The sequence below is a fragment of the Ahaetulla prasina genome, chromosome 1, assembly GCF_028640845.1.
Source record: "Ahaetulla prasina isolate Xishuangbanna chromosome 1, ASM2864084v1, whole genome shotgun sequence".
NCBI classification, from domain to species: Eukaryota; Metazoa; Chordata; class Lepidosauria; order Squamata; family Colubridae; genus Ahaetulla; species Ahaetulla prasina.
Genome location: NC_080539.1, coordinates 372,640,232 through 372,665,358, shown reverse-complemented (window position 1 = coordinate 372,665,358; position 25,127 = coordinate 372,640,232). Strand labels below are relative to the sequence as shown.

Below are 25,127 nucleotides of genomic sequence, written 5' to 3'. Positions count from 1 at the left end.
TGACCACCTGGGTGGGTGTGGCTAGGTGGTCATGTGACTGGGTGGGTGTGGCCAACTCGATGTCATTCATATCGAAGGGCGCCTTGCCAGCCTCTATTCACCCCTCCCAGCCACTCCTCGCTTCCCACCCCCTCCGGGCTCCTTAGGGCCCCAACAGGAAGCAGTTGTTGGACCTAAGCAGCCACTAAGAGAAAGAGTTGGCAAAACAGCTGGCTCAGTTCAAATTGGATCTGACCGAGAGGGAGGCTCAGCAGAAGCACCTCCCTGAGGACTAGGAGCATAGGCTTTCCAAGCAGAGGGAAGATCTGCAGGAAGGCAAGACCAGGTACCGGCACCTGGAGGCTCAGGGGGCTGAGACGGTCAGCCAGTTCCAGGCCATGATGCAGTCCCTCTGGAACGAGGCCCTCCGGCTCTTCGCCACCAGCGGCGCTTCCCTCCAGCCTTCACTCAAAGCCTCGCACCAGGAGGCTGAAGACCCGAAGTTGGAATTTCTGCCCCCCCCTCCGACCCACACAAAAAGACCCCAAAGGGGGAGACCCTCTGCAAAAACACTAATGTTCACTGCACGTATCCGTCCCAGGGGCCGTAGTCTGAGGATCCCTGATTTAGTGCAATGTAAAAAATGCAAATAATTTTTCTGTGGACCACCAAAATTTTCTCACGGACCACCAGTGGTCCACGGACCACCAGTTGGTGACCGCTGCTTTAAAAGCCTTTTTCCCTCTGGCAATCCCAGCTGAGTTGCCTGATCATCGCAGGCTTTTAAAAGCATTTTTTTACAACCTCTTTGGCCAAAGAGGTTGTAGAAAAAAAAATGCTTTTAAAAGTAAAAAAAAAAATTGGCCACGCCCACCCAGTCACATTACCCCACCCACCCACCAAACCACGCCCACAGAACCGGTAGTAACAAATTTTACATTTCACCCCTGCCCTGTACCATTTCAGATGAGTAGCTGTCCAGTCTCTTCTTAAAAATCTCCAGTGTCGGAGCATTCACAACTTCTGGTGGCAAGCTGTTCCACTGATTAATTGTTCTGACTGTCCTTAGTTCCAGTTTGCTTCTCTCCTTGATGAGTTTCCACCTATTCTTTCTTGTCCTGCCTTCAGATGCTTTGGAGAATAGGTTGACCCCCGCCCCCCCCCTCTTCTTTCTGGCAGCCCCTTAGAATTCCCCAGGCAGCATGGCTGACTGGGGGATTCTGGGAATTGAAGTCCACAGATCCGTAGAGTTGCCAGGATTGGACACCCCCTGCTCTAGAGTCAGGTCTAAACGAGGTGGGGGGGAGCTTTTAATTAGGATACTCCTATTCTGGTGGCTCAGTGGCTAAGACGCTGAACTTGTCGATCGAAAGGCCGGCAGTTCAGCGGTTCGAATCCCTAGCGCTGCCGTGTAACGGGGTGAGCTCCCGTGACTTGTCCCAGCTTCTGCCAACCTAGCAGTTCGAAAGCAGGTAAAAAATGCAAGTAGAAAAATAGGGACTACCTTTGGTGGGAAGGTAACAGCGTTCCGTGCGCCTTTGGCGTTGAGTCATGCCGGCCACATGGCCACGGAGACGTCTTCGGACAGCGCTGGCTCTTCGGCTTCAAAACGGAGATGAGCACCGCCCCCTAGAGTCAAGAACGACCAGGCCTTTGCTATTCTGGTATCTTTGAAAACCAAATGCTCCTGTCCCATTTGGAAAGGTTTAAGGGTGGTGCAGCAAACGTGGAAAGATTATTGTGGCTGGTTCCTCAAACCGTGGTTGGAATTGTCCTTTGTCTTTGCTACAGATCGAGCAAGTCAGCCAGCTATCCGCTCTGGTGGACGCGCAACTCGACTACCACAAACAAGCCGTGCAGATTCTGGACGAGTTAGCGGAGAAGCTGAAACGCAGGTCAGCTGGGGACAGGGGGGGGGCGCTAGGCTCTCTCAAAGGTAGTTCCTCGACTTACGACCATTTGCTTAGCGACCGTGGGAAGTTAACCGCGGCGCTGAAAAAGGTAGCGTATGACCAGTCCTTGTGCTAGGGACCGGAATTTCTGTTGGTTAGCAAAGCGGTTGTTAAGTGGAACACACTCAATTTTTACGGCCCCTTTTTGCCACTGTCGTTCGGCAAGTCACTGCAGTTGCAAACTAAACCATATGGTTGTTAAACGAACCCAGCTTCCCCCGTTGGCTTTGCTTGTCAGAAGCCAGCTGGGAAGGCCACAAAAATCGCGATCACGTGCTTCCAATTGTTGGAAATACATTTCATTTCATTTATTTGATTTTTTCATTTAAAATCAAATAAATGAAATGGAAATACATACTAGTTGCACTCAAATTTTGATCACGTGACTGTGTGGGTGCTGTGTCCGTTATACGTGCGAGGACTGAATGGTTATACCTGTATACTGGCCATCTCCATCCGATACAGGTAGTCCTCGACTTACGACCACAATGGAGCCCAACATTCCTGTCGCTAAGTGAGACATCTGTTAAGTGAGTTTTGCTCCCATTTTACGACCTGTCTCGCCATCGTCGTTAAGGGAATTGGTGCAGTTGTTATGTTAGTAACAAAGCTGCTAAGTGAATCCGGCTTCCCCATTAACTTTGCTGGTCAGAAGGGGATCACATGACCCCGGGACTTCAACCGTCATAAATATGAGTCGGTTGCCAAGTGTGTGAATTCTGTTCACGTGGCCGCGGGGATGCTGCAAATGGTCGTAAGTGTGAAAAACGGTCGTAAGTCGTTTGTTTCAGTGCCGTCGTAACTTCTGCCACTGTTGTAAGTTGAGGAATACCTATGGTAACCAGGTCTAACCCAGCTAAAGCTTTTTCGAGGTCAGGCCAGGTAAGTAGGTGATTCTACTTGTCAGAAAAGGCAGCCACACACTTATGTATTAATGATTCACCTGTGGAGGTGGTTAGCAGCATCAAGTTTCGGGGTGTGCAGCTAACAAGTAGGCTAGCCTGGTAGCTCAACCACGAGACACTGGTGAAACGGGCACAGCAGCGCCTGCATTTTCTGCATCGCATGATAAAAGCAACCCTTCCTCCCCCTGTCCTCACCACTTTCTATAGAGGGACGATGGAGAGCATCCTGTCGTATTGCAATGCTGTCTGGTTTGAAGCATCCCTGCTTCAGACAGGAAGGCACTGCAGAGAGTGGTGAGGACAGCAGAAAAGACCATTGGCAGTTCACTCCCTTTTATCCAGGACATAGCACATAAGCGACGCTTGAGCAGGGTCCCCAGGATTGTCTGGGATGCTACATATCCTCTTCACAACCTGTTCTCCTTGTTACCATCTGGGAGGGGGCTTCTGAATTTACGATGAAGGTGGATGGGACGAAGCCTCCCAATACCTGGTGTCAGGGTTCCAAGTAATACACCCATAAAAAAACAGAACTCCGAGGCAGGTGAATTCCTCAAAGAAGAGGTTTACTGGATATATCATATAGACACACAAGCTGGTGAAAACCGACTCTGAAGGTTCCCATGGTTTTCACCTAATTAAAAGTAAAAGTTTTCCCCCTTTCCCAAACAATCAGTCATATGGTCCAATCACGGTGTCGTCCAGTTACCTAGTAACTCCACTACTCCTCTCTCTCTGGCCACCTGTGGGAATGACCTTGGTTCCCAGGGGAAAGTATTTTGTTTTAGCTACAAAACCCCAGCTATCTCTATTCCCCCCCTTCCTGTCCTCTACTATTCCCTGGAGTCCATTTAAGCTCACGCCAACTGCTTCAGTGACTCCATCCAGCCACCTCCTTCTCTGTCGTCCCCTTCTTCTTTTGCCGTCCATCTTTCCCAGCATTAGGCTCTTCTCCAGTGAGTCCTTCCTTCTCATTTGGTGGCCAAAGTATTTGAGTTTCCTCTTCAGGATCTGGCCTTCTAAAGAGCAGTCAGGGTTGATCTTCTCTAGAACTGACCGGTTGGATCACCTTGCAGTCCAAGGGACTCTCAGGAGTCTTCTCCAGCACCAGAGTTCAAAGGCCTCAATTCTTTGGCGCTCAGCCTTTCTTATGGTCCAACCTTCACAGCCATCCATTGCAACTGGGAAAACCACAGCCTTGACTATACACACTTTTGTTGGCAGGGTGATGTCTCTGCTTTTTAGTACGCTGTCTAGATTTGCCATAGCTTTCCTCCCCAGGAGCAAGCATCTTTTAATTTCTTGGCTGCAGTCCCCATCTGCGATGATCTTGGAGCCCAGGAAAATAAAATCTGTCACTACCTCCATTTCTTCTCCATCTACCTGCCAGGAATCGAGAGGGTTGGATGCCATGATTTTAGTTTTCTTAATGTTGAGTTTCAAGCCAACTTTTGCACTCTCCTTCTTCACCCGCATCAAGAGGCTCTTTAGTTCCTCTTCGCTTTCTGCCATTAAGAGTAGTATCATCTGCATATCTGAGCTTGTTGATATTTCTCCCGGCAATCTTAATTCCAACTTGACTTATACATACCCTGTTTCCCCGAAAGTAAGACCTCCCCTGATAATAAACCCAATCGAGCTTTTGAGCAACATGCTCTAAAATAAGCCACTCCTTCCCCCAAAAATAAGCCCTCCCCGAAAGTATTTAAACGTAGAGCTGGAAATCAGGTAAGACGGCAAGAAGAGCTCCATCTTGCTCTACAAGCCCCGAAATAATAAGACCTCCCCAAAAATAAGGCCAAGTGCTTATTTTGGGGTTCAAAAAAATATAAGACAGGCTCTTATTTTTGAGGAACCACAGTAGTATCAATAATAATAACGATATTTATTTGTACATAGGGGTATTCTTCCAGCTTCTATCTTTATTGTCTAACCATTTGTAAAAACAAATCACGTGTTAAAAAAATATTCTGTCTCTCTCCCGGTTTCCAGAGTACGAGACACTTCTTCACGCCCCAAGCGAGAATATAAACCGAAGCCCAGGGAACCCTACGAATTCGGAGAGACCGCGGATCAGTCCAATGGTGGATTTTCCTGCAACCCAGCGCCGAAAGTCTCCGGTAAGGGCCGGTTGGACACTGACCAAAAAGCTCGCTGCAGTGACCTGAAATGAATGTTAAAATAGGGGGGTTTATTCCATTTTGCAAATTGTCATCCGAGCTTAGCGGGAACCCATTTCGAATGATTGCCGTTGCCGATCCGGTTCTCTGAAAGCCTGGGGTTTGGGGAGCCCCCCCTGCTGCACTTCTGGGGAACACATGGAGGTGTGCCTTGCGCTCAGAAAAACAAACTCTGTTTACTGCTGCTCCTCCAAGAGATCCGGGATCATCAGAGGGCTGAATGTAGATTTTCTGACCTAGGTTTCCCGAGTCAGTAAAACAACACGCGTAGTCTCAAAAACCTCTTTTATTGCAACAGCTGTGAATTCTGTTCATTTGCAGATGAGTCCCCAATAGTTGTCAGGAGTCCTTCGGGATAAGGCTGATAATCACCCACCTTTATCTCCCTTGGCAAAGCCACATGGAGTCCAGAATCAAACAGAGCTTCAGACTTTAAAACTGCACAGAATTAACAACGTTGCTTCCTGCAAAGGCCCATGTGTCTTTGCTCCTCTTTTAAGTCTTACGGGAGGGGACAAACATCTCCAAGCCTTACTCCTGAGTCGTCCCTTTTGTTTTAACTGTTCTTGCCTTCTGGCAGCTCTGCGCATGCGCACACTGGGAAAAGCCCCCCCCCCCGTTCCTTTGCCTCACCGAGGTCCAACTCTGGAGCCTCTCAAATGGCCCTTTCTCTGCCTCCGACGCAGAGCCCTCGTCCGAGCCTTCCCTAGACTCCAGGACTGGCCCATGTTCCTCCCCAACCTCCTCACTGTGTTCAGTTTTAACCCACAGGAGCATTTGCGCTAGATTGGTCTAGTGGGGAAGGCACAGGATTAGAAACCAGGAGATGGTGAGTTCTAGCCCCACTCTAGGAATGAAAGCCAGCTGGGTGACTTTGGGCCAATCACCTGGCGGCTTTGAGTTCTAGTCCTGCTTTAAGGCATGAAAGCCAGCTGGGTGACTTTGGACCACTCACCAGGAGGTGGGGAAGTTGTAGTCCCACCTTAGACTTGAAAGCCAGCTGGGTGATTTTGGGCCAATCACCAGGGGACTAAAAGTTCTAGTTCCGCCTCAGCCAATTTAGGCATAAAGGCCAGTTGGTGACCTTGGGCCAGTCACGGGAGACTCTGAGTTCTAGTCCTGCCTTAATCATGAAAGCCATTTTGGTGACTTTGGGCCAATCACCAGGAGATGGTGAATTCTAGTCCCGCCTTAAGCATGAGAGGCAACTGGGTCAGCCAGTCTCTCTCAGCCCAATCCACCTCTCAGGGTTGTTGTGCAATGGAGCATTAGATATGTCCGTTACCTTGGATTACTTCTCAAAGGCAGGATAAACATTAAATGAACAAAACCTCCTGGCCAGGAGGCCTTTTCTTATTTATTTTATTTATTTATTCTTATTTATTCTTAAAGGCATAAGGAATCTCTGTCTCTGAGTTACCTTGTCTTGAGGAAGAGATAGGACTAGAAAGAGTGCAGAGAAGAGCAACCAAGATGATTAGGGGACTGGAGGCTAAAACATGTGAAGAACAGTTGCAGGAACTGGGTATGTCTAGTTTAATGAAAAGAAGGACTAGGGGAGACATGATAGCAGTCTTCCAATATCTCAGGGGTTGCCACAAAGAAGAGGGAGTCAAGCTGTTCTCCAAAGCACCTGAGGGTAGAACAAGAAGCAATGGGTGGAAACTAATCAAGGAGAGAAGCAACTTAGAACTAAGGAGAAATTTCCTGACAGTTAGAACAATTAATCAGTGGAACAACTTGCCTGCAGAAGTTGTGAATGCTCCAACACTGGAAGTATTTAAGAAAATGTTGGATAGTCATTTGTCTGAAATGGTGTAGGGTTTGCTGCTTGGGCAGGGGGTTGGACTAGAAGACCTTCAAGGTCCCTTCCAACTCTGATATTATTATTATTATTAGATACGTCTCCAGCTGCCCCTCTAGTTTATCCCCCAATCACTTAAGGAGGGGGTGGGGAACGAAGAACCTCACCATCTCAACCCACCCCAAGCGGAATGTATATTTTTTTCCATTTTCAGCTGCTCATTTCATAGCTGAAATATTTTGCCTTTTCTTTTGGGCAGGAAAAAAATAATTGTACAAGAGTGTCTTTGACTTGTGACAGTGCTTGCAAAATTTCCCAGGTTAATGCAATATTCCCGTTTTGGAGGTGTGGGGGTGTGGGAGAAAGAACGAGGGGCTCCCTAGCCTCGTCCAGCCCCCCTGGACTCCACTGCTGTTGCTGCTTCTCTGTGTCGCCCCGCCGAGAGTTCCTTTCCTCCCCTAGGCAGGTAGTCCTCGACTTACAACCACAAGCCCTTCCCCCAAAACCTCCATCGCTAAGCAAGACAGTTGTAAAGCGACTCCACCCCCCCATTTTACAACCTTTCTCGACACCGTCGTTAAGCGGATCGCTGCAATTGTTAAGTGAGTAACACGGTGATTATGTGAACCCGGCTTCCCCGCTGACTTCGCTCGTCAGAAGGTTGCCAAAGGGGATCACGTGAGACCCCTCGACCCGGGGGCCGTCATAAATATGAGTCAGCATCCCAGTTTTGATCACATGACGGTAGGAAGTTTTCTTAAAAAGCCTCTGATGATCGTGCGGATCAGCTGGGATCGTCAGAGCCTTTTAAAAGCATTTTTTCTACAACCTCTTTGGCCGAAGAGGCTGTTAAAAAATGCTTTTAAAGGGTGCTGGCGATCAGGCAACTCAGCTGGGATCGCCAGAGGAGCCTTTTAAAAGCATTTTTTCTACAACCTCTTCGGCCGACGAGGTTATAGAAAAAATGCTTTTAAAAGACTCCTCTGGCGATCCCAGCTGAGCTGCCTGATCATCGGAGGCTTTTAAAAGCATTTTTTTCTACAAGCTTTTTGGCTGAAGAGATTGTTGCAATGCTCTCTACATGGGGCTACCCCTGAAGTGCACTTGGAGACTCCAGTTAGTCCAGAATGCAGCTGTGCAGGTGATTGAGGGAGCTTCACGGTGCTCCCGGGTAATGCCTCTCCTGCGCAGTCTGCACTGGCTACCTGTGGTCTTTCGGGTGCGCTTCAAGGTTTTGGTTACCACTTTCAAAGCGCTCCATGGCTTAGGGCCCAGGTACTTATGGGACCGCCTGCTGTTACCTTATGCCTCCCACCGACCGGTACGCTCCCACAGAGAGGGTCTCCTCAGGGTGCCGTCCACCAAGCAATGTCGGCTGGCGGCCCCCAGGGGAAGGGCCTTCTCTGTTGGAGCACCTACCCTCTGGAACAAACTTCCCCCCGGTTTGCGCCAACTACCTGACCTTCGGACCTTTCGCCGTGAATTGAAAACTTATTTGTTTACCCAAGCGGGACTGGCTTGATTTTTAAATTTTTAAATTTTTGATTTTTAATAATTTTATTGGGGTATTTTAGTATCGGTCAATTTGACGGTTTTAATTCGGCCATTTATTGAATATGTATTTTAATTGCTATTTTAATTCTGTATGTTTAATTGTTTTAATCTTGGCTGTACACCTCCCTGAGTCCTTCGGGAGAAGGGCGGTATAAAAATTTAAATAAACATAAACAAACATAAACATTGTAGAAAAAAATGCTTTTAAAAGGCTCCTTGGCGATCCCAGCTGAGTTGCCTGATCATCAGAGGGAACCTCGGCCGAAGAGGTTGTAGAAAAAATGCTTTTAAAAGTTTTTTTTTTTAAATGGCCACGCCCACCCAGTCCCATTACCCACCCCCCACCAAGCCACGCCCACAGAACCGGTAGTAACATATTTTACATTTCACCCCTGCCGTTGGGGGGGGGTGGGGAGTCGTTAAGTGTGAAAGGAGGTTCCTAAGTGGCTTTTCTTTTCCCCCCGGTGCCGTTGTTGCCCCTGAACGGTCACTAAACGAATGGTTGTAAGTCGAGGACCACCTCGTGTGTTTCGAGTTGTCGCCTGCAGCGATCTTTTGTGTGGGAACGGCTGCTTGTGAGCGAGCGAGCGAGCGAGCATGTCGGTTTTTATTTTATTTTATTTTATTATTATTCCATGTTTGTTTGTCTTTGTTTGTTTCTTTTTTTGCGAGCAGCTTCCTCTTCCTTCCGATCCGAAAAGCCATCCCGGACTCCCAGCCGGATATTTTGTGAGTCGCTTCCGTCCTCCCCACAAAACTTTCTGCCTTCCCCTCTTCTCCCCTCCCCCTTTCCTGCATGGATGCATGAGAACCTCACCCCTCCCTCGCTTTCCCCCTTCCTCCGGGTCCCGTTCCCTGCTGCCTGAAACCGGAGCTGGGGCTTCCTGTGAGCTGTGGTTGTGTGTCCGTGGATCTTAGCCATGGATCTCCAGGCCTCGAAAAGATTTGGGTTTCTAGTCCTTATGGCCGCAACGGAGGCAGTTCCAAGAGAAAGAACCCGTAGCACAGGGTGGAGCAGTTCGGTTCTTCTCCGAACGTGGTTTATTTTCCTGCAAATGATCCATTACTTAGGAGCATTTTAGGGTGGCCTTGATTATGGGGGAGCTGGGAAATTGTTCCTCTTTGGTTCAGCGGCCTGCCAGCGGAATCGAGTTAGGCATTTTTCATTCATTCATTCATTCATTCATTCATTCATTCATTTATATTTCAAATTTCTTCAGTCACCCATCACTTATTTATTCATTTATTCATTCACTCATACATACATTCATTCATTCAAGCATGTTTCAAATTTCTTAAATCACCCATCATTTATTTATTTATTTATTTATTTATACATTCATTCATTAAATTATATTTCATACTTCTTAAATCACCCATCATTTATTTATTTATTTATTTATTTATTTATTTATTTATTCATTCATTCATTCATTCATTCATTCATTCCATTCAATTATATTTCATACTTCTTAAATCACCCATCATTTATTTATTTATTTATTTATTCATATTCATTCATTCAATTATATTTCATACTTCTTAAATCACCTATTATTTATTTATTTATTCGTTCATTCATTCCATTCAATTGTATTTCATACTTCTTAAATCACCCATCTTTTATTTATTTATTTATTTATTCATACATTCATTCATTCAATTATATTTCATACTTCTTAAATCACCTATTATTTATTTATTTATTCATTCATTCATTCATTCATTCCATTCAATTATATTTCATACTTCTTAAATCACCCATCTTTTATTTATTTATTTATACATACATTCATTCCATTCAATTATATTTCATACTTCTTAAATCACCCATCTTATATATATGTGTGTCTACATATATGTAGGTCTTTGGTTATTTGGGTTTTCTCCCGCGTAAAATTGGAAATGTCTTGGCAACGTTTCGACGAAGTCTCAATCGTCATCTTCAGGCTTCAGCTTCGTGCTTCTGGGAGCAATGTGTGATCGCAGCTGTTTCTTCCTTTTAACTGCTAGTGGGGGTTTGAACTGATTGGGTGGGAGCTTGGCTGTGCTCTGATTGGATGGGGGTTTTTTTGTGCTCTGGTTGGCTGGGGGTGTGTCCTGTGTTGGTGGGAGCTTGGTTGTGCTCAGATTAGTCTGAGTTGCAGGGGGATTTGAGCTGGTGAGCTGCATTGCTGTTGTTTGGCTTCGTGTTTGTGGTCGTGCTACATCTTCATAGTGGGTGTCTGTCTACTGTATGTATGGATTGGAGGGGTTTGAAATGGCTAATGTTGCAGCTGCGGTCTGGCTTCTGGTCCTTGGTCGTGCTTCCTGATCAGTGTGGGTTTGGGTCTGCTTTCTGGGTGGATGTGTGGTGGTGACATCCTGTGTGGACCTCGTGAGTGTGGATCTGGTGTCATTTCTCGTGTTAGGGACTCACAGCCAAGCTCCCACCCAATCAGTTCAAACCCCCACTAGCAGTTAAACAGGAAGAAACAGCTGCAATCACACATTGCTCCCAGAAGCACGAAGCTGAAGCCTGAAGATGACGAATGAGACTTCGTCGAAACGTCACCAAGACACTTCCAATTTTACGCGGGAGAAAACCCGAATAACCAAAGACCTACATACAAACACCCGTGAAAACCTCAGAAAACATACATACATACATACATACATACATACATATATATATATATATATATATATATATATTTATTCATTCATTCATTCATTCATTCATTTCATTCCTTTTTCATACTTCTTAAATCACCCATCTTCCCCAGATGCTGCAAGATGCTGTTTGACTTATGACATATTGGCCAGCACTGATCTAGATCAGGGGTCCCCAAACTGCCGACATCTTTAAGACTTGTGGACTTCAACTCCCAGGATTCCTCAACCAACCATGGGAGTTGAATTCTGGGAGTGGAAGTCCACAAGTTCCCAAGTTGTTCTAGACCATGTCCGCCCAAAGACGGCAGGCTTTCAACCACAAAGGGACGAATTGAATGGTGCTGCTTCCATTCGTTGGACTACAAGTCCCAGCATTCTATGCATGTTGACAGACAAAAGGCCCCACCCTGGTGAACCAGTCAAGGGAAGTTGACTGGCGCTATTTCCATTCATTGGACTACAAGTCCCAGCATGCCTTGACCGTTCGAGAGTCAGAGGCCATGTGTCTTCCACATTTTTGAGCCAGTCATGGGTGGTTGAGTAGCACTATTCTCATTTGCTGGACTACAAGTCCCAGAGTTCCATGCCCTTTGACAGCCACTTTTCCACCCTTGACAGCAAGTCAAGGGCGGTTGAGTGGTGGTGTCCCTGTTTAATAACAACAACAACAACAACAACAACAGAGTTGGAAGGGACCTTGGAGGTTGGAAGAGACTTGTAGTTTGTTGGACTACAAGTCCCAGCATGCCTTGATCTTTGAGAGCCAAAAGCCATGCGGTTTCCATCCTTTTGAGCCAGTCAACAGTAATTGAATAGTGCTACTCCCGTTTGTTGGACTACAAGTTCCATCATCCCATGTTCTTCGACAGTCAAAGGCCACATATCTCCAGTCGAGGGAGGTTGAGTGGAGCTCCTCCAGTTTGTTGAACTACAAGCCCCAGTATGCCTTGTGCTTGGCGATTCAAAGGCCATGTGTCTTCCACCCTTGCCAGGCAGTGGCACTCCTCCCATTCATTGAACTCCAAGTCCCAGCATTCCGTGTGCTTTGACAGCTAAAGGCTTCAACCCTTGTGAGCCAATCCAGGGAGGTTGAATGGTGCTATTCTCATTTCTTGAACTACGCTTCCCAGCATTCTGTGCACTTTGAAAGCCAAAGGCCAAATGTCTTCCACCTTTGTGAGCCAATCAAAGGCATTCATTCATTCATTCGTTGAACTACAAGTCTTATTTCCCTATTGAACTCCAAGTCCCAGCATTCCATGGGCTTCGACAGCTAAAAGGTTTCCACCCTCGTGAGCCAATCCAGGGCAGTTGAATGGGGCTATTCTCAAAAATTTGGAACTACAATTCCCAGCCTTCCATGCACTTTGAAAGCCAAAGGCCCCATGTCTTCCACCCTGGTGTCGTGTCCCACTCCTCCTCTGACGGCCGGGTCTGGAAAGTCTGTATGAAGTGTGGCCACGAAGCCTCTGCAGCTTTGCCAAAGTTCTGTCAGAGTCCTCAGGGCAGGCAGGAATCCAAGGTGTGACTTCAGCAACCAGATTAGACTTTGCCTGACTCAAAGAATGCCAGAAAGCAGATCCTTTATATAGGCCATGGGGTGTGGCTCCATGACTCAGCACTTATCCAGGCCTGCTCCTCCCTTCCTTTTGCTGACGTCACCTCTCTATTCTCCAGGAGCGGGGATCTCTCCACCCTTCAGCTGCCGGCAATTCTAGCTCGTGATTGGCTTCATGCTCATCATGCTCACACGCTGTGGGGGGGAGGTTTATTTGCTCAGTCTGTCCGGGCATGGTGCCAGGACTGGGGGCTGGAGACATGCCAGGCCATTCGTCTTCATTATCAGTCTCTGGCTGAGATAGCAGGAGATGGGAGGGGTCCGGCTGTGGAGAGGGGGGCGGGCGAGGCACAACACCTGGTGAGCCACTCCACGACGGCTGAATTGGAGCTATTCTCATTTCTTGAACTACAACTCCCAGCATTCTGTGCACTTCTTTGTCAACCAGTGGCTTGTCACTCTTGATGGGGATGTCAGTTGAGGCTGATGGATTGAAGGGCACCTGTCGGCTAACCTCTCCTCCTCTCTCCCCCCCCCCCACCCCGGCAGCCCCACACCTGGACCAGCCCTGCTGCAAGGCGCTGTACGACTTCGAGCCGGAGAACGAGGGCGAACTGGGCTTCAAAGAAGGCGACATCATCACGCTGACCAACCAAATCGACGAGAACTGGTACGAGGGCATGATCCACGGCCAGTCGGGCTTCTTCCCTCTCAACTACGTGGAAGTCCTCGTCCCACTACCTCAGTGAAACGGCTGGCGGCCTTCTCCGTGGCTCTTCCGTCCTCCTTCCTCCTCCTCTTCCTCCTCCTTCCTCTTCCTCCCTTCCCGGCTGACCAACGCAACAGCCGGGGATGGAGATGTCCTTCCTTACATTCCAGGGATGAGAGGGTCTATCCGACACTAATTTCCCCTTTCGGGGTTGGGTGGGACGTGTTTGGTTTTGTTTTTTTTGTGTGGAAAAGGTGCCAAGGGCCGGTCCCGGAGGCTGTAGTCAAGCCGGGCGACTAGACCCCTCACTTTGGGGGTGTGGTGGGGGTTAGGGTCTAAGAAGCACAAAGAGGCCATAACTGCTTCCATTGGGGGTAAGGAGTTCTCTTCTCCATGTTGGTTCAGCCGTGTCGTCCTTGTGGCTTTTCGGAACATCTCCAGGATGAACAAGGTGGCTTGTGTAGAGAATAGAGGTCTATGGGGATTGTGTGTTCTGTGTGTGTGTTTGTGTGTTTGTGCTAGCTCCAGGCATTGCGTGGAGCAGCAATCACCTTTGATAAGAAAATCCACCATCTGCCTTTCCACCGATGGGTTCTTTTACCATCCGGGCCCTTCTTCCTTCTCTTATCTTCTCCTTGAGCTTCTGCTGAAGCAAGCTGACCACCGATGGCCTTTCCACATAGGTCTGGCCACCATTCCCAGAAATCCCTAAGCCAGCATCGCTGAGCGATTTCCGGGAATTGTCATTCAATATCCAAAGGTTTTAAGTCGTGGGTGATTGGAAAGAACTCGGTTCCAAAGTTTTTCAACCTTTCGATTCTTGGCGGCCCAACGTGGACCGTGCTTTTTGAAGAACACCAACCTCGACACTCCCGGGGTGGGAAGATCCACCTTCCAACCATGGGGCCAGGGACTTATGGGATGCCTGTATCCATAATTCGTCCCACAAGACGCAACCTTAACAGGCTCACACCACCTTGGCCCAAGTAGAGGAAGCCATCTTGGGTGTCCTTCAAACCTTTCGACCATCCGTCGTCATCTTGAAGGCACCGCGTTAGATCCTCAGTGGGTGCATCCATTCTTGGCTTCCTGCCTTTCGAGCTCCTCAGGTTAACTCCGACGAAACTGCCTACACTACAGACAAAAACAAACAAACCAGGAAGCACTTTTGGGGCCTGTCCCGGCTTCTGCCAAAGAAACTGGGGACTTGTGGGTAACGGAGGGGGCTGAGCCCCACTGCAAAACTGGCCTGCATCCATGGCTTGAAGAGAAAGCTCGGGCTGACTAGGGGCTTTGAATTAGTGTTTCTCAACAGTGGCTGTTTTACAAGGGTTGGACTTTAATTCCCAAAATTCCCCAGCCAGCAAAGCTGGCTGGGGAATTCTGGGAGTTGTAGCCCACCTTTCTTAAAGGGGCCAAGCTTGAGAAACACTGCCTTAAAAATTCAGGATTGAACTGGGAGAGGATACTTTTTCTCCCTGGGACCTACATTCTGCTGGATATCTGGGGGGGAAAAAATTCCAACTTTTTTTTTCTTTGCTTTCCTGGCCATTAAAACGTGGTCTTTGTGCTTTCTCGCTGCAGGCAGCTGGGCTAAATTCCACATGTGCTGGTGGGTTTTTTCCCCCTCATTTCCCTTCCAGGAGTTGTGTGTGTGTTGGGGGCGGGGGCAGAAATAGGGTGGATTGCAAAACCTACCCACACACACACACCCAACAACCCAGTGGCTCCCCTTAATTTTTTTCCTAAGGCACTTATTCATCAAGCCCATCATTTTTGGAAAGGGTTGGCGGGCTTGCAGCTTTGAGGGACATACATCTTTTGGGACATTGGTGGTTGGGGGGGTGGGGCTTGTATTTGAATTTCTAATTTACCGATTCAACCATGAAGCTCCCCCACCTCTCTTCCCCAAACAACAAGCTTTGTCGAAATTTGAACCCAGAGCCCTTGGCAGCTTACTAAGGATGGGGCAGTGCTGGCCACCAGCTTTGGGAAAGAGGTATTAATGGGAGGCGGGGGGGGGGGTTTGCAGGGAAAAATCAATAAAATCAGTACTTTATATGGGATCATTCTTCCCGGCTTCCCCATTATTCTCAATTCCAGTTATATTTCTTCCGCCTTCTCCACCCCCTCCCCTCGACCGGTTATGTAGGTGCGTGCAGTCCTGAACGTATAAATGGATTTATTTTGTTTTAAAATTAGCTCGTCCAGAATGTGTCCAGCGGGGCTAATGGTTTTGTTCAGGGATCTCCAAACTTGGGACACTTTTAAAGACTTGTGGACTTCAACTCCCAGAATTCCCTAGCCAGCCTGGAGAGCTTATTCCAGCCTCTACAGTCCTGGGGTGCAAAGATCCATCGTCCAGTCACGGGACCAGATACTTCTGGGGTGCCTGGACCCATAATTCACCCTACAGCAGGGGTCTCCAACCTTGGCAACTTTAAGACGTGTGGACTTCAACTCCCAGAATCCCTCAGCCAGCAAAGCTGGCTGAGGAATTCTGGGAGTTGAAGTCCACACATCTTAAAGTTGCCAAGGTTGGAGACCTGTCCTGAAGGATGCAAATCATAGAGAGGGATCTTTGTAGTCCACCTCCATGGCCTAAGCCGAGGAAGCCATCTTGTGATCCTTCAAACCAAACAAACATGGCCGCCTGGGGAATTCTGGGAGTTGAAGTCCAACAAGCTTTAAAATGGCCCCCACTTTGGAGAACCCCCTCGGTCTTGTTTAACCGTTTCCTAAAAAAAAAATTTAAAAAATCGCTTCTATATTTTTTTATCCACTCCCGTCGTTAACGCGGTATATAATCTTTCGGACAACTGCCTCCTCACGCCCGTTTTATGATTATTATTTTTTTCTCTCCTTTTTTTTTTAACCAGTCTCGTAAATTCACATTATTCCCTGCCTTCTGTGTCTCTCTGCCCATCTTCCACTCCCTATCAGGACCACTTGAAGAAAAACAAAAACAAAACTAACATCGAACTGGGGAGCGGGACAAAGGGGGGCGGGAAAGCATTTTGTAAATATCTAATCCGTTGAACGTCGTGGCTGCGTCCTGGCATCTCTGCCTTCAGATGGAGTGAAAACTGTCCCTTTGTATTTTCTTAGTCTGGACAATTTTATTGGGGGGCAAACAAACAAAACAAACCCTTTTCTTGTTTATGCATTTATTTTTTTTGTTCTGGAATTTAAAGAAAATAAAACTTGTATCCTTGAAAATAAAAAACGAAAAGTATTAAATCGGTTGAAAGCGGCATTCTGACTTATTTGAGGCCAACAGCGCCTCTCTCTCTCTCTCTAGTCCAAGGGTGTCCAAACCTGGCCCTTTGAAGACTTGGGGGACTTCAACTCCCAGAATTCCCCGTGAGCTATAAATATGAGCAAGTTGCTGGCTGGGGAATTCTGGGAGTTGAAGTCCACCAGTCTTCAAGGGCTGCTCTAGTCCTTTTGCCCTAGCAAATCTGGGAGAGACAACCCCCCTCCCCATAAATAGCATTCATCAATAACTTATCAATTGTGGGAGGCCTTGGTGCCCTCGGAGCTTGATGGTTTTCTTCAAGATGTTTGATTACCAAACTAGGTAACGACATCAGGGAGTGGAGTTTGCAGAGAAGAGGATTATGGGGTCCTTGGTGCGCCCTGAGCTCAGTGGTTTTCTTGTAGGCGTTTCATTACCCAGCTAGGTAACATCATCAGTGCTAGAAGGAGGTGGGGTTTGTTTATATACGAGTGGCTTGTGCCGTCAGTGTGGGTGGAGGTGTTATTTGTTCTGTAGTTGCTCGATTAGGCTGTTGTTTGTTGTTTGCTTGTTCGAGAAAAAAACCCACTAAGCACAGAGAGCACCAAAGACCCCAAAGTTCTTCCTCCTCCATTCCACAAATCGCTTCTAGCACCGAGGACATTACCTAACCGTAACCCTAAACCCCTTCTAGCACTGATGATGTTACCTAGTAGGGTAATGAAATGTCTTAAAGAAAAGATACTAAGCACAGAGAGCACCAGTCGTCCTTCCTCCTCCACTCCACAAATCCCTTCTGATTGATGTTACCTAGCTGGGTAATGAAAGGTCTGGAGAAAAAGCAACCAAGCTCAGAGAGCGCCAAGGACCCCTCACTCCACCTCCTCCACAAAACCCCTCTCCCTTCTAGCACTGATGATGTTATCTAGCTGGGTCATGAAACGTCTCCAAGAAAAAACAAGCAAGGACCCCCACAGTTCAAACCCCGAGCTGCAAATCTTCCGTTGGACCGATAAAACTTGACATTTTATATTTCAAGAGAGTATAATTCCAGGTGATCGAAGACCATTTTGTAGGACCGAGTTCACGTCGGTTGGTTGACAATTTGTAATCCCCCCCCCAATCTTGGCCACCCCCGAAGTTCTCCCATCGTGTCATTCAGCGTTTTTGGGGTCTACGAAGGGCTTCCTTCCGCAACCTCACTTTTGGGAGAAAAAACTCAAACAAAAAAGAGGGGGAAAAAAAAGAATTCTCCAACCCAGCATCTCTCCTCCTTCCTTCAGTCAAGTCAGCCAGATGACAAACTTGGGTACCAATATATATTTTTTCCCCCTTAAGAATTTCAAACATATTTTTAATGTTCTTCCATGACCCGTTCTAAGAGGATCTTGGTTTCCCCAGCTTGTCCTATTTCAGATTATTATAATTTTTTTATTTATTAAAGTTATCAGCTGTCCATCTTGCCACAGGGTAACTCTTGGCCGATTTGCTCAAAATATATCGCATATATTTTCCTGGCCCATACAACATTTCCAGGCACAGCTGGCAAGGCCAGTTACGTCACTGCTTACATTGTGGAAAACGTAAGTTCCTAATGGTGCTATTGGCAAACTAAATCTTTGGAAGCTCTCGACTTGCCTACCTGTAAAATGGGCGCACTGACCTACTTGCTAACACATCCGGAGGTACTTTCTCTCGCTTTCCCAGCCAGAGGCTGAGCCAAAAAAACCGAATGATTTCAATCATTAAAAGGGATCCACCCCGACCCCCACCCCTGTCCTTTTCCCCTTCCCCGATGCACGTCGGGGCTTGCAGTTCCGGATTCAAATCCTGCCTCGATCCAGGTTTGTGACCTCTGCCTGAGTCCCAGGACCCCTTCGAAGGGCTGCTTCGTCAGCTGCTGTGTTGGAGGGCAGCGTAGACTTGTTCCAGGATATGTCCGAAACCTTGATCCTTGGGTGTCCTAGACGCTAAGGAACCCTGAAGAAAAGAGAGAAGGTAGAAATTATTTAGAATAGAAATAGAATAGAATAGAATAGAATAGAATAGAATATTGGAATGAAGAATAGAATAGAATAGAATAGAATAGAATAGAATAGAATATGGAATGAAGAATAGAATAGAATAGAATAGAATAGAATAGAATAGAATAGAATAGAATATTGGAATGAAGAATAGAATAGAATAGAATATTGGAATGAAGAATAGAATAGAACAGAATAGAATATTGGAATGAAGAATAGAATAGAATAGAATATTGGAATGAAGAATAGAATAGAATATTGGAATGAAGAATAGAACAGAATAGAATATTGGAATGAAGAATAGAATAGAATAGAATAGAATAGAATAGAATAGAATAGAATAGAATAGAATATTGGAATGAATAGAATAGAATAGAATAGAATAGAATAGAATAGAATAGAATAGAATAGAATAGAATAGAATAGAATAACAGAGTTGGAAGGGGCCTTGGAGGTCCTCTAGTCCAACCCCCACTTCAGACAAATGGTTATCCAACATCATCTTAAAACTTCCGGTGTTGGAGCATTTACAACTTCTGGAGGCAAGTTGTCCCACTGATTAATTGTGCTCACTGTCAGGAAATTTCTCCTTAGTTCTAAGTTGCTTCTCTCCTTGATCAGTTTCCACCCATTGCTTCTTGTCCTGTCTTCAGGTGCTTTGGAGAATAGTTTGACTCCCTCTTCTTTATGGCTGCCCCTGAGATATTGGAACACTACTATCCCCTAGTCCTTCTTTTCATTAAACTGGAAATACCCACTGGAGAAGAGCCTAATGCTGGGAAAGATGGAGGGCAAAAGAAGAAGGGGACGACAGAGAACGAGGTGGCTGGATGGAGTCACTGAAGCAGTTGGCATGAGCTTAAATGGACTCCAGAGGATGGTAGAGGACAGGAATGCCTGGAGGAACATTGTCCATGGGGTCGCGATGGGTTGGACACGGGGGAGAAATCCAGCAGGTTCTGGAGAACCGGTAGCGGAAGTTTTGAATAGTTCGGAGAACCGGCAAATGCCACCTCTGGCTGGCCCCAGAGTGGGGTGGGAATGCAGCTTTTGCAGTATCCTTCCCCTGCCAGGCCCACCAAGCCACACCACACACACCAAGCCATGCCCACAGAACCGGTAGTAAAAAAATTAGATTTTTTTTAAATTTGCATTTATATCCCACCCTTCTCCGAAGACTCAGGGCTACACTATGTTAGCAATAGACTTCATCCTATTTGTATATTTATATACAAAGTCAACTTATTGCCCCCAACAATCTGGGTCCTCATTTTACCTACCTTATAAAGGATGGAAGGCTGAGTCAACCTTGGGCCTGGTGGGGCTTGAACCTGCAGTAATTGCAAGCAGCTGCTGTTAATAACAGACTGTCTTACCAGTCTGAGCCACAGAGGCTCAGTGGATTTGACCACCGGTCGGACACAACTTCGATATAACATAACATAACATAACATCAGAGTTGGAAGGGACCTTGGAGGCCTTCTAGTCCAACCCCCTGCCCAGGCAGGAAACCCTACACCATCTCAGTCAGATGGTTATCCAACATTTTCTTAAAAATTTCCAGTGTTGGAGCATTCATATAAGAACAACAAGAAGGCTGGCTGGAGTTCCAATTCCTGCAACCGATCTTCATATGTTTTAGCCATGTTTCTACGGCTTCCCCCGTTGACTTCGCTGGTCGGAAGGTTGGCAAAAGGGGATCATGTGACCCCGGGATGCCGCAAACCGTCATAAACAGGAGCCAGTTGCCAAGCGGTTCTGATCGCGTCCCAGGATGTTGTCAGCTGTTCTGAGCAAGCGCTGCCTTTTGCAGTTGACCGACGGGGATTTTTGTCAATGCCGATGGTGCTCCAGATGCTTTGGGATTGCAGCCAAGGCGCCGATCCCTCTTGGTGCTCCCTTCGCTTTCTTGTGCCCCAGTCGTTCTATTTCTCTTTTCAGAATGTTTGCATTTTGTGATTTTTTTTTTCTTCTTTTCTTGCTTCTCAAGGTGCTTTCCGATCTGCTATACCGGACTATTTTTGCCTTTCTTATCGACAACGGTTCATTTAGTGACCATCCCAAGTTACAATGGCATTGACAAATGTGACTTACGACCATTTCTCAGAGTTAACGACCTTTGCAGCATCCCCACGGTCATGTGATCGAAACACTTGACAATGGACTCATACTTACGATGGTTGCTGTGTCCTTCCTTCCTTCCTCCCTCTCCCTCTCTCCCTCTTCTACCTTTCTTTCTTTCATCTTCTCTCCCTCCCTTCCTTTCCTTCCTTCCTTTCTTTCCTTCCTTCTTCCCTCCCTTGCTCTCCTTCCTCCCTTTCTTTCTTTCTTGTCTTTTTTTCTTCCTCTCTTTCTTTCTTTCATCCTCTCTCTCTCCTTCCCTTCCCTTCCTTCCTTCCTCCCTCCCTCCCTTCCCTTCTACTTTTCTTTGTCTTTTTTCCTTCCTTCTTTCCCTTCCTCTTTCTTTCTTTCTTCCTCTCTCTCTCATTCCCTTCCATTCCTTCCTTCCTTCCTTCCTTCCTTCCTCTTTCCCTTCCCTTCTACTTTTCTTTGTCTTTTTTCCTTCCTTCTTTCCCTTCCTCTTTCTTTCTTTCATCTTCTCTCCCTCCCTTCCTTTCCTTCCTTCCTTCTTTCTTTCCTTTCTTCCTCCCTTTCTTTCTTTCTTGTCTTTTTTCTTCCTCTCTTTCTTTCATCCTTTTTCCCTTCCATTCCTTCCTTCCTTCCTTCCTCCCTTCCTCCTCCCTTCTACTTTTCTTAATCTTTTTCCTTCCTTCTTTCCTTCCTCTTTCTTTCATCTCTCCCTCCTTCCTTCCTTCCTTCTTTCTTCCTTCCTTCCTCCTTGCTCTCCTTCCTCCCTTTCTTTCTTTCTTGTCTTTTTTCTTCCTCTCTTTCTTTCTTTCATCCTCTTTTTCCCTTCCATTCCTTTCTTCCTCCTTCCCTCTCCCTCCCTCCCTCCCCTTCTACTTTCTTTGTCTTTTTTCCTTCCTTCTTTCCCTTCCTCTTTCTTTCTTTCATCCTCTCTCCCTCCCTTCCGTTCCTTCCTTCCTTTTTCTTCCTTCCTTCCTCCCTCCCCTTGTTCTCCCTCCTCCCTTTCTTTCTTCTTTGTCTTTTTTCCTTCCTCTCTTTCTTTCTTTCATCCTCTCTCTCTCCTTCCTTCCTTCCCTCCCTTCCTTTCCATTCCTTCCTTCCTTTTCTTTTCCTTTCCTTCCCTTCCCTTTCCTTTTTCCTTTTCCTCTCCCAGCAAAGACCTTATGACTACAGCATCCCCATGGAGGTTGAAGTTACCTACATCCAGGATGGATTTTTAACGAACGACCTTCTCGACGAAATGGTATCCTCCTTTCTCTCCATTCTCTCCAAGGTCACGTGGTCCCCTTTTGCCACCTTGTGACCCGCAAAGTCAACGGGGAAGCCAGGTTTACTTAACCACCCGGTTATTAACTTGATCAGCTGCAGAGATTCACTTAACGACTCCAGGAAGAAAGTTCGTTAAAATGGGGGAGAAGCCACTTAACCAATGTCTCACTTAGCCACAGAAATTTTGGACTCAGCTGTGGTCCCTGTCAGGGTTCCGACGGAGGCCCTAATTGAATCGTGAGCCTCGAGCCACGCTTCAAAAGAAATCCAGTTATTTATTAGGAGCTTCATGTCGGCAGGTGCTCTCAAGTGAAGCCAGCTCTGACCCTACATAATTTACACCCCAATTGTGACCCTGTTTCCCCCCTTCACCCCCAGGGTGTGCCATCAATCACATTCGCCAACGGAGCAATTTCATGGGCTGTAGTGGTCACTCCCCTCCGGCTGCTGTGGGTTACCCTGGGATACAGCCTTGAGAAAGATAAGCATGGAATGTGCCTCTGTCTTTGGCTGCCGGGCCGTTTCGCCGGTTTCCCATTTGCCCCTTGCCTATGGCAACTCTGTAGAGCAAGCCAGGAATGCTTTGCGACAGTCGTAAGTCGAGGACTCCCTGTATTATTTATCAAATTTATTTGCCGCCGTTCCCTTTATCGAGGTGATAAACTCTTACCTTGAGTTTATCCAGGTAGGTCTGTTCTTGACTCCATGCCTCCTGGAACTTCACCATGTCAGGTGCCCCTTTGTAAAACTCCACCAGCAGCATCTGGAAGCAGGTTAGAAAACCGTCAGTGGACGGCAAAGACGCAACGACCTGCCCTCGTTAGTTTAGTTTAGTTTGTTTGTTTGTTTGTTTGTTTATTTAATAATAATAATAATAATAATAATAATAATAATAATAATAATAATAATAATAATAATTTAATTTTTATACCGCCCTATCTCCTGAAGGACTCAGGGCGATTTACAGCCCGATAAAAAATACAAATATAATACAAGATAAAACACTAAATTAAAAAACTTATTTAAATAGGCCAAAATTTAAAATTACAATTAAAATGATAAAAATCCCATTAAAATTAAAATTTAAAATTAAAATTTAAAATTAAATTTTTAGTCCAGTCCTGCACAGATAAATAGATGTGTTTTAAGCTCGCGGCGGAAGGTTCGAAGGTCAGGAAGTTGGCGGAGTGCCTGGGGGAAGTTCATTCCAGAGGGTGGGGGCACCCACAGAGAAGGCCCTTCCCCTGGGTGTTGCCAGTCGGCACTGCCTGGCGGACGGCACCCTGAGGAGTCCCTCCCTGTGAGAGTGCACGGGTCGGTGGGAGGCAATCGGTGGCAGCAGACGGTCCCGTAAGTAGCCCGGTCCTAAGCCATGGAGCGCTTTGAAGATGGTTACCAAAACCTTGAAGCGCACCCGGAAGGCCACAGGCAGCCAGTGCAGTCTGCGCAGGAGTGTTGTCACATGGGAGCCACAAGGGGCTCCCTCTATCACCCGCGCAGCCGCATTCTGGACTAACTGGAGCCTCCGGGTGCTCCTCAAGGGAAGCCCCATGTAGAGAGCATTGCAGTAATCCAGGCGAGATGTCACGAGAGCATGAGTGACCGTGCATAGGGCATCCCGGTCCAGGAAGGGGCGCAACTGGCGAACCAGGCGAACCTGGTAAAAGGCTCTCTTTAGTTTATTAAATTTCTATACTGCCCTTCTCCCGAAGGACTCAGGGCGGTTTACAGCCAACATAAAACAATATTTATGTTGTGCTTAGGACCGGGCTATTTACGAGACTGCCTGCTGCCACCGATAGCCTCCCATCGACCTGCGCGCTCCCACAGGGTGGGCCTTCTCAGGGTGCCGTCGACCAAACAATGCCGGTTGGCGGCCCCCAGGGGGAGAGCCTTCTCTGTGGTGGCACCTGCCCTTTGGAATGAGCTGCCTCCGCGGTTGCGCCAACTCCCCGACCTCCGGACCTTCAAATGTGAACTGAAGACCTTATTATTTCACTGTGCGGGACTGGCCTAAGCGAAATTTTTTAAATGAAAATTTTAATGGGTTTTATTAACGGTCTATGACCGTTTTAGTTTGATTCGGCCTATTGTAATTTGGTTTTTAATTTTGCTTTTAAATTTGTTGTTTGTATTTTGTGTCGGTTTTAATATGGCTTTAAACCGCCCTGCGTCCTCCGGGAGAAGAGCGGTATAAAAATTAAATTATAAATAAATAAATAAATAAATAAATATACATAAATAGATTAAAAAACACTATAAAAATCTAATTCAAATTTGGCTAAACATTAAAACTATTAAAAACAATAGTAAAACCCCAATTAAAAACCATAACACATTAGGCCAGCCCCGCGCGATGAAATAAAAGGGTCTTGAGCTCACGTCGGACGGTCCGGAGGTCGGGGAGTGATCGTAGCCCCGGAGGAAGCTCGTTCCAGAGGGTAGGTGCCCCCACAGAGAAGGGTCTCCCCCTGGGGGTCGCCAGCCGGCATTGTTTGGCTGATGGCACCCTGAGGAGACCCTGTGGGAGCGCACAGGTCGGTGGGAGGCTATCGGTGGCAGCAGGCGGTCCCGTAAATAGCCCGGTCCCAAGCCATGGAGCGCTTTAAAGGTGGTCACCAACACCTTGAATTGCACCCAGAAGACCACCGGCAACCAGTGCAGCTTGCGCAGGAGAGGTGTTATATGGGAGCCACTAGGTGAGTTCCGGGCAATCCCCAACTTACGATCATTCTGACTTCTGACAGATCTCCCCGCGGCTACTTATAACCTGGTTCTGAAGTTCCGACAGCTAATATTACTGTCAAGGTTCCAGAAATACCTCTTCTGCGTAAAAGAAACTCAGAGACATTTATTGGGTATTGGGTCTAAGGGTCCGAAAGTCCATATAATTTTCCTGAATCCATCCTCCCATTTGATTGTGGGTTCCCATTTGTCCAACCAAGCTAAACCCAGGATGATGGATTCTGACATTTTGGGAATTACTATGAATCTTATAAGTTCATGATGGGCACCAATTTCTAAGCGAACCAGTTGTGTGATTTGGGTTGCTGGAACGCCACCAATCAAGGTTCCATCTACTTGGTGGAATTTAATTGGGTGTTTCAAGGGAAATGTTTTTATACGGAGTTGGGCGACTGTGGAGGTTGAAATTAGGCATCTGGTGCATCCTGTGTCCACAATAGCGTCTAAAACTTTTTTGGCGCCTACAC

At 46.9% G+C, this 25,127-nt stretch overlaps 2 protein-coding genes across 3 annotated transcripts in view; one reads left to right on the top strand and one right to left on the bottom strand.

Annotated features, from left to right (window-relative positions):
* The window catches only part of SH3GL1 (SH3 domain containing GRB2 like 1, endophilin A2), a 93,425-nt gene extending 76,885 nt beyond the window's left edge, over positions 1 to 16,540 (top strand). The window contains exons 7-10 of one of the 2 annotated variants that reach the window (XM_058163619.1): positions 1,771 to 1,874; positions 4,829 to 4,956; positions 9,050 to 9,103; positions 13,137 to 16,540. In XM_058163619.1, coding sequence (XP_058019602.1) covers positions 1,771 to 1,874; positions 4,829 to 4,956; positions 9,050 to 9,103; positions 13,137 to 13,336 — 486 coding nt within the window. In that variant the 3' untranslated portion in view covers positions 13,337 to 16,540. The remainder of the gene's footprint in view (positions 1 to 1,770; positions 1,875 to 4,828; positions 4,957 to 9,049; positions 9,104 to 13,136) is intronic. The other variant, XM_058163620.1, reaches the window with a different exon arrangement.
* Positions 16,541 to 16,696: 156 nt separating this feature from the next.
* LOC131188379 (MPN domain-containing protein-like) overlaps positions 16,697 to 25,127 on the bottom strand; it is a 33,406-nt gene continuing 24,975 nt past the window's right edge. Inside the window, exons 11-12 of the mRNA XM_058163614.1 lie at positions 22,586 to 22,678; positions 16,697 to 18,514 (exon numbers count right to left, since the gene is read on the bottom strand). Coding sequence (XP_058019597.1) covers positions 18,428 to 18,514; positions 22,586 to 22,678 — 180 coding nt within the window. The 3' untranslated portion in view covers positions 16,697 to 18,427. The remainder of the gene's footprint in view (positions 18,515 to 22,585; positions 22,679 to 25,127) is intronic.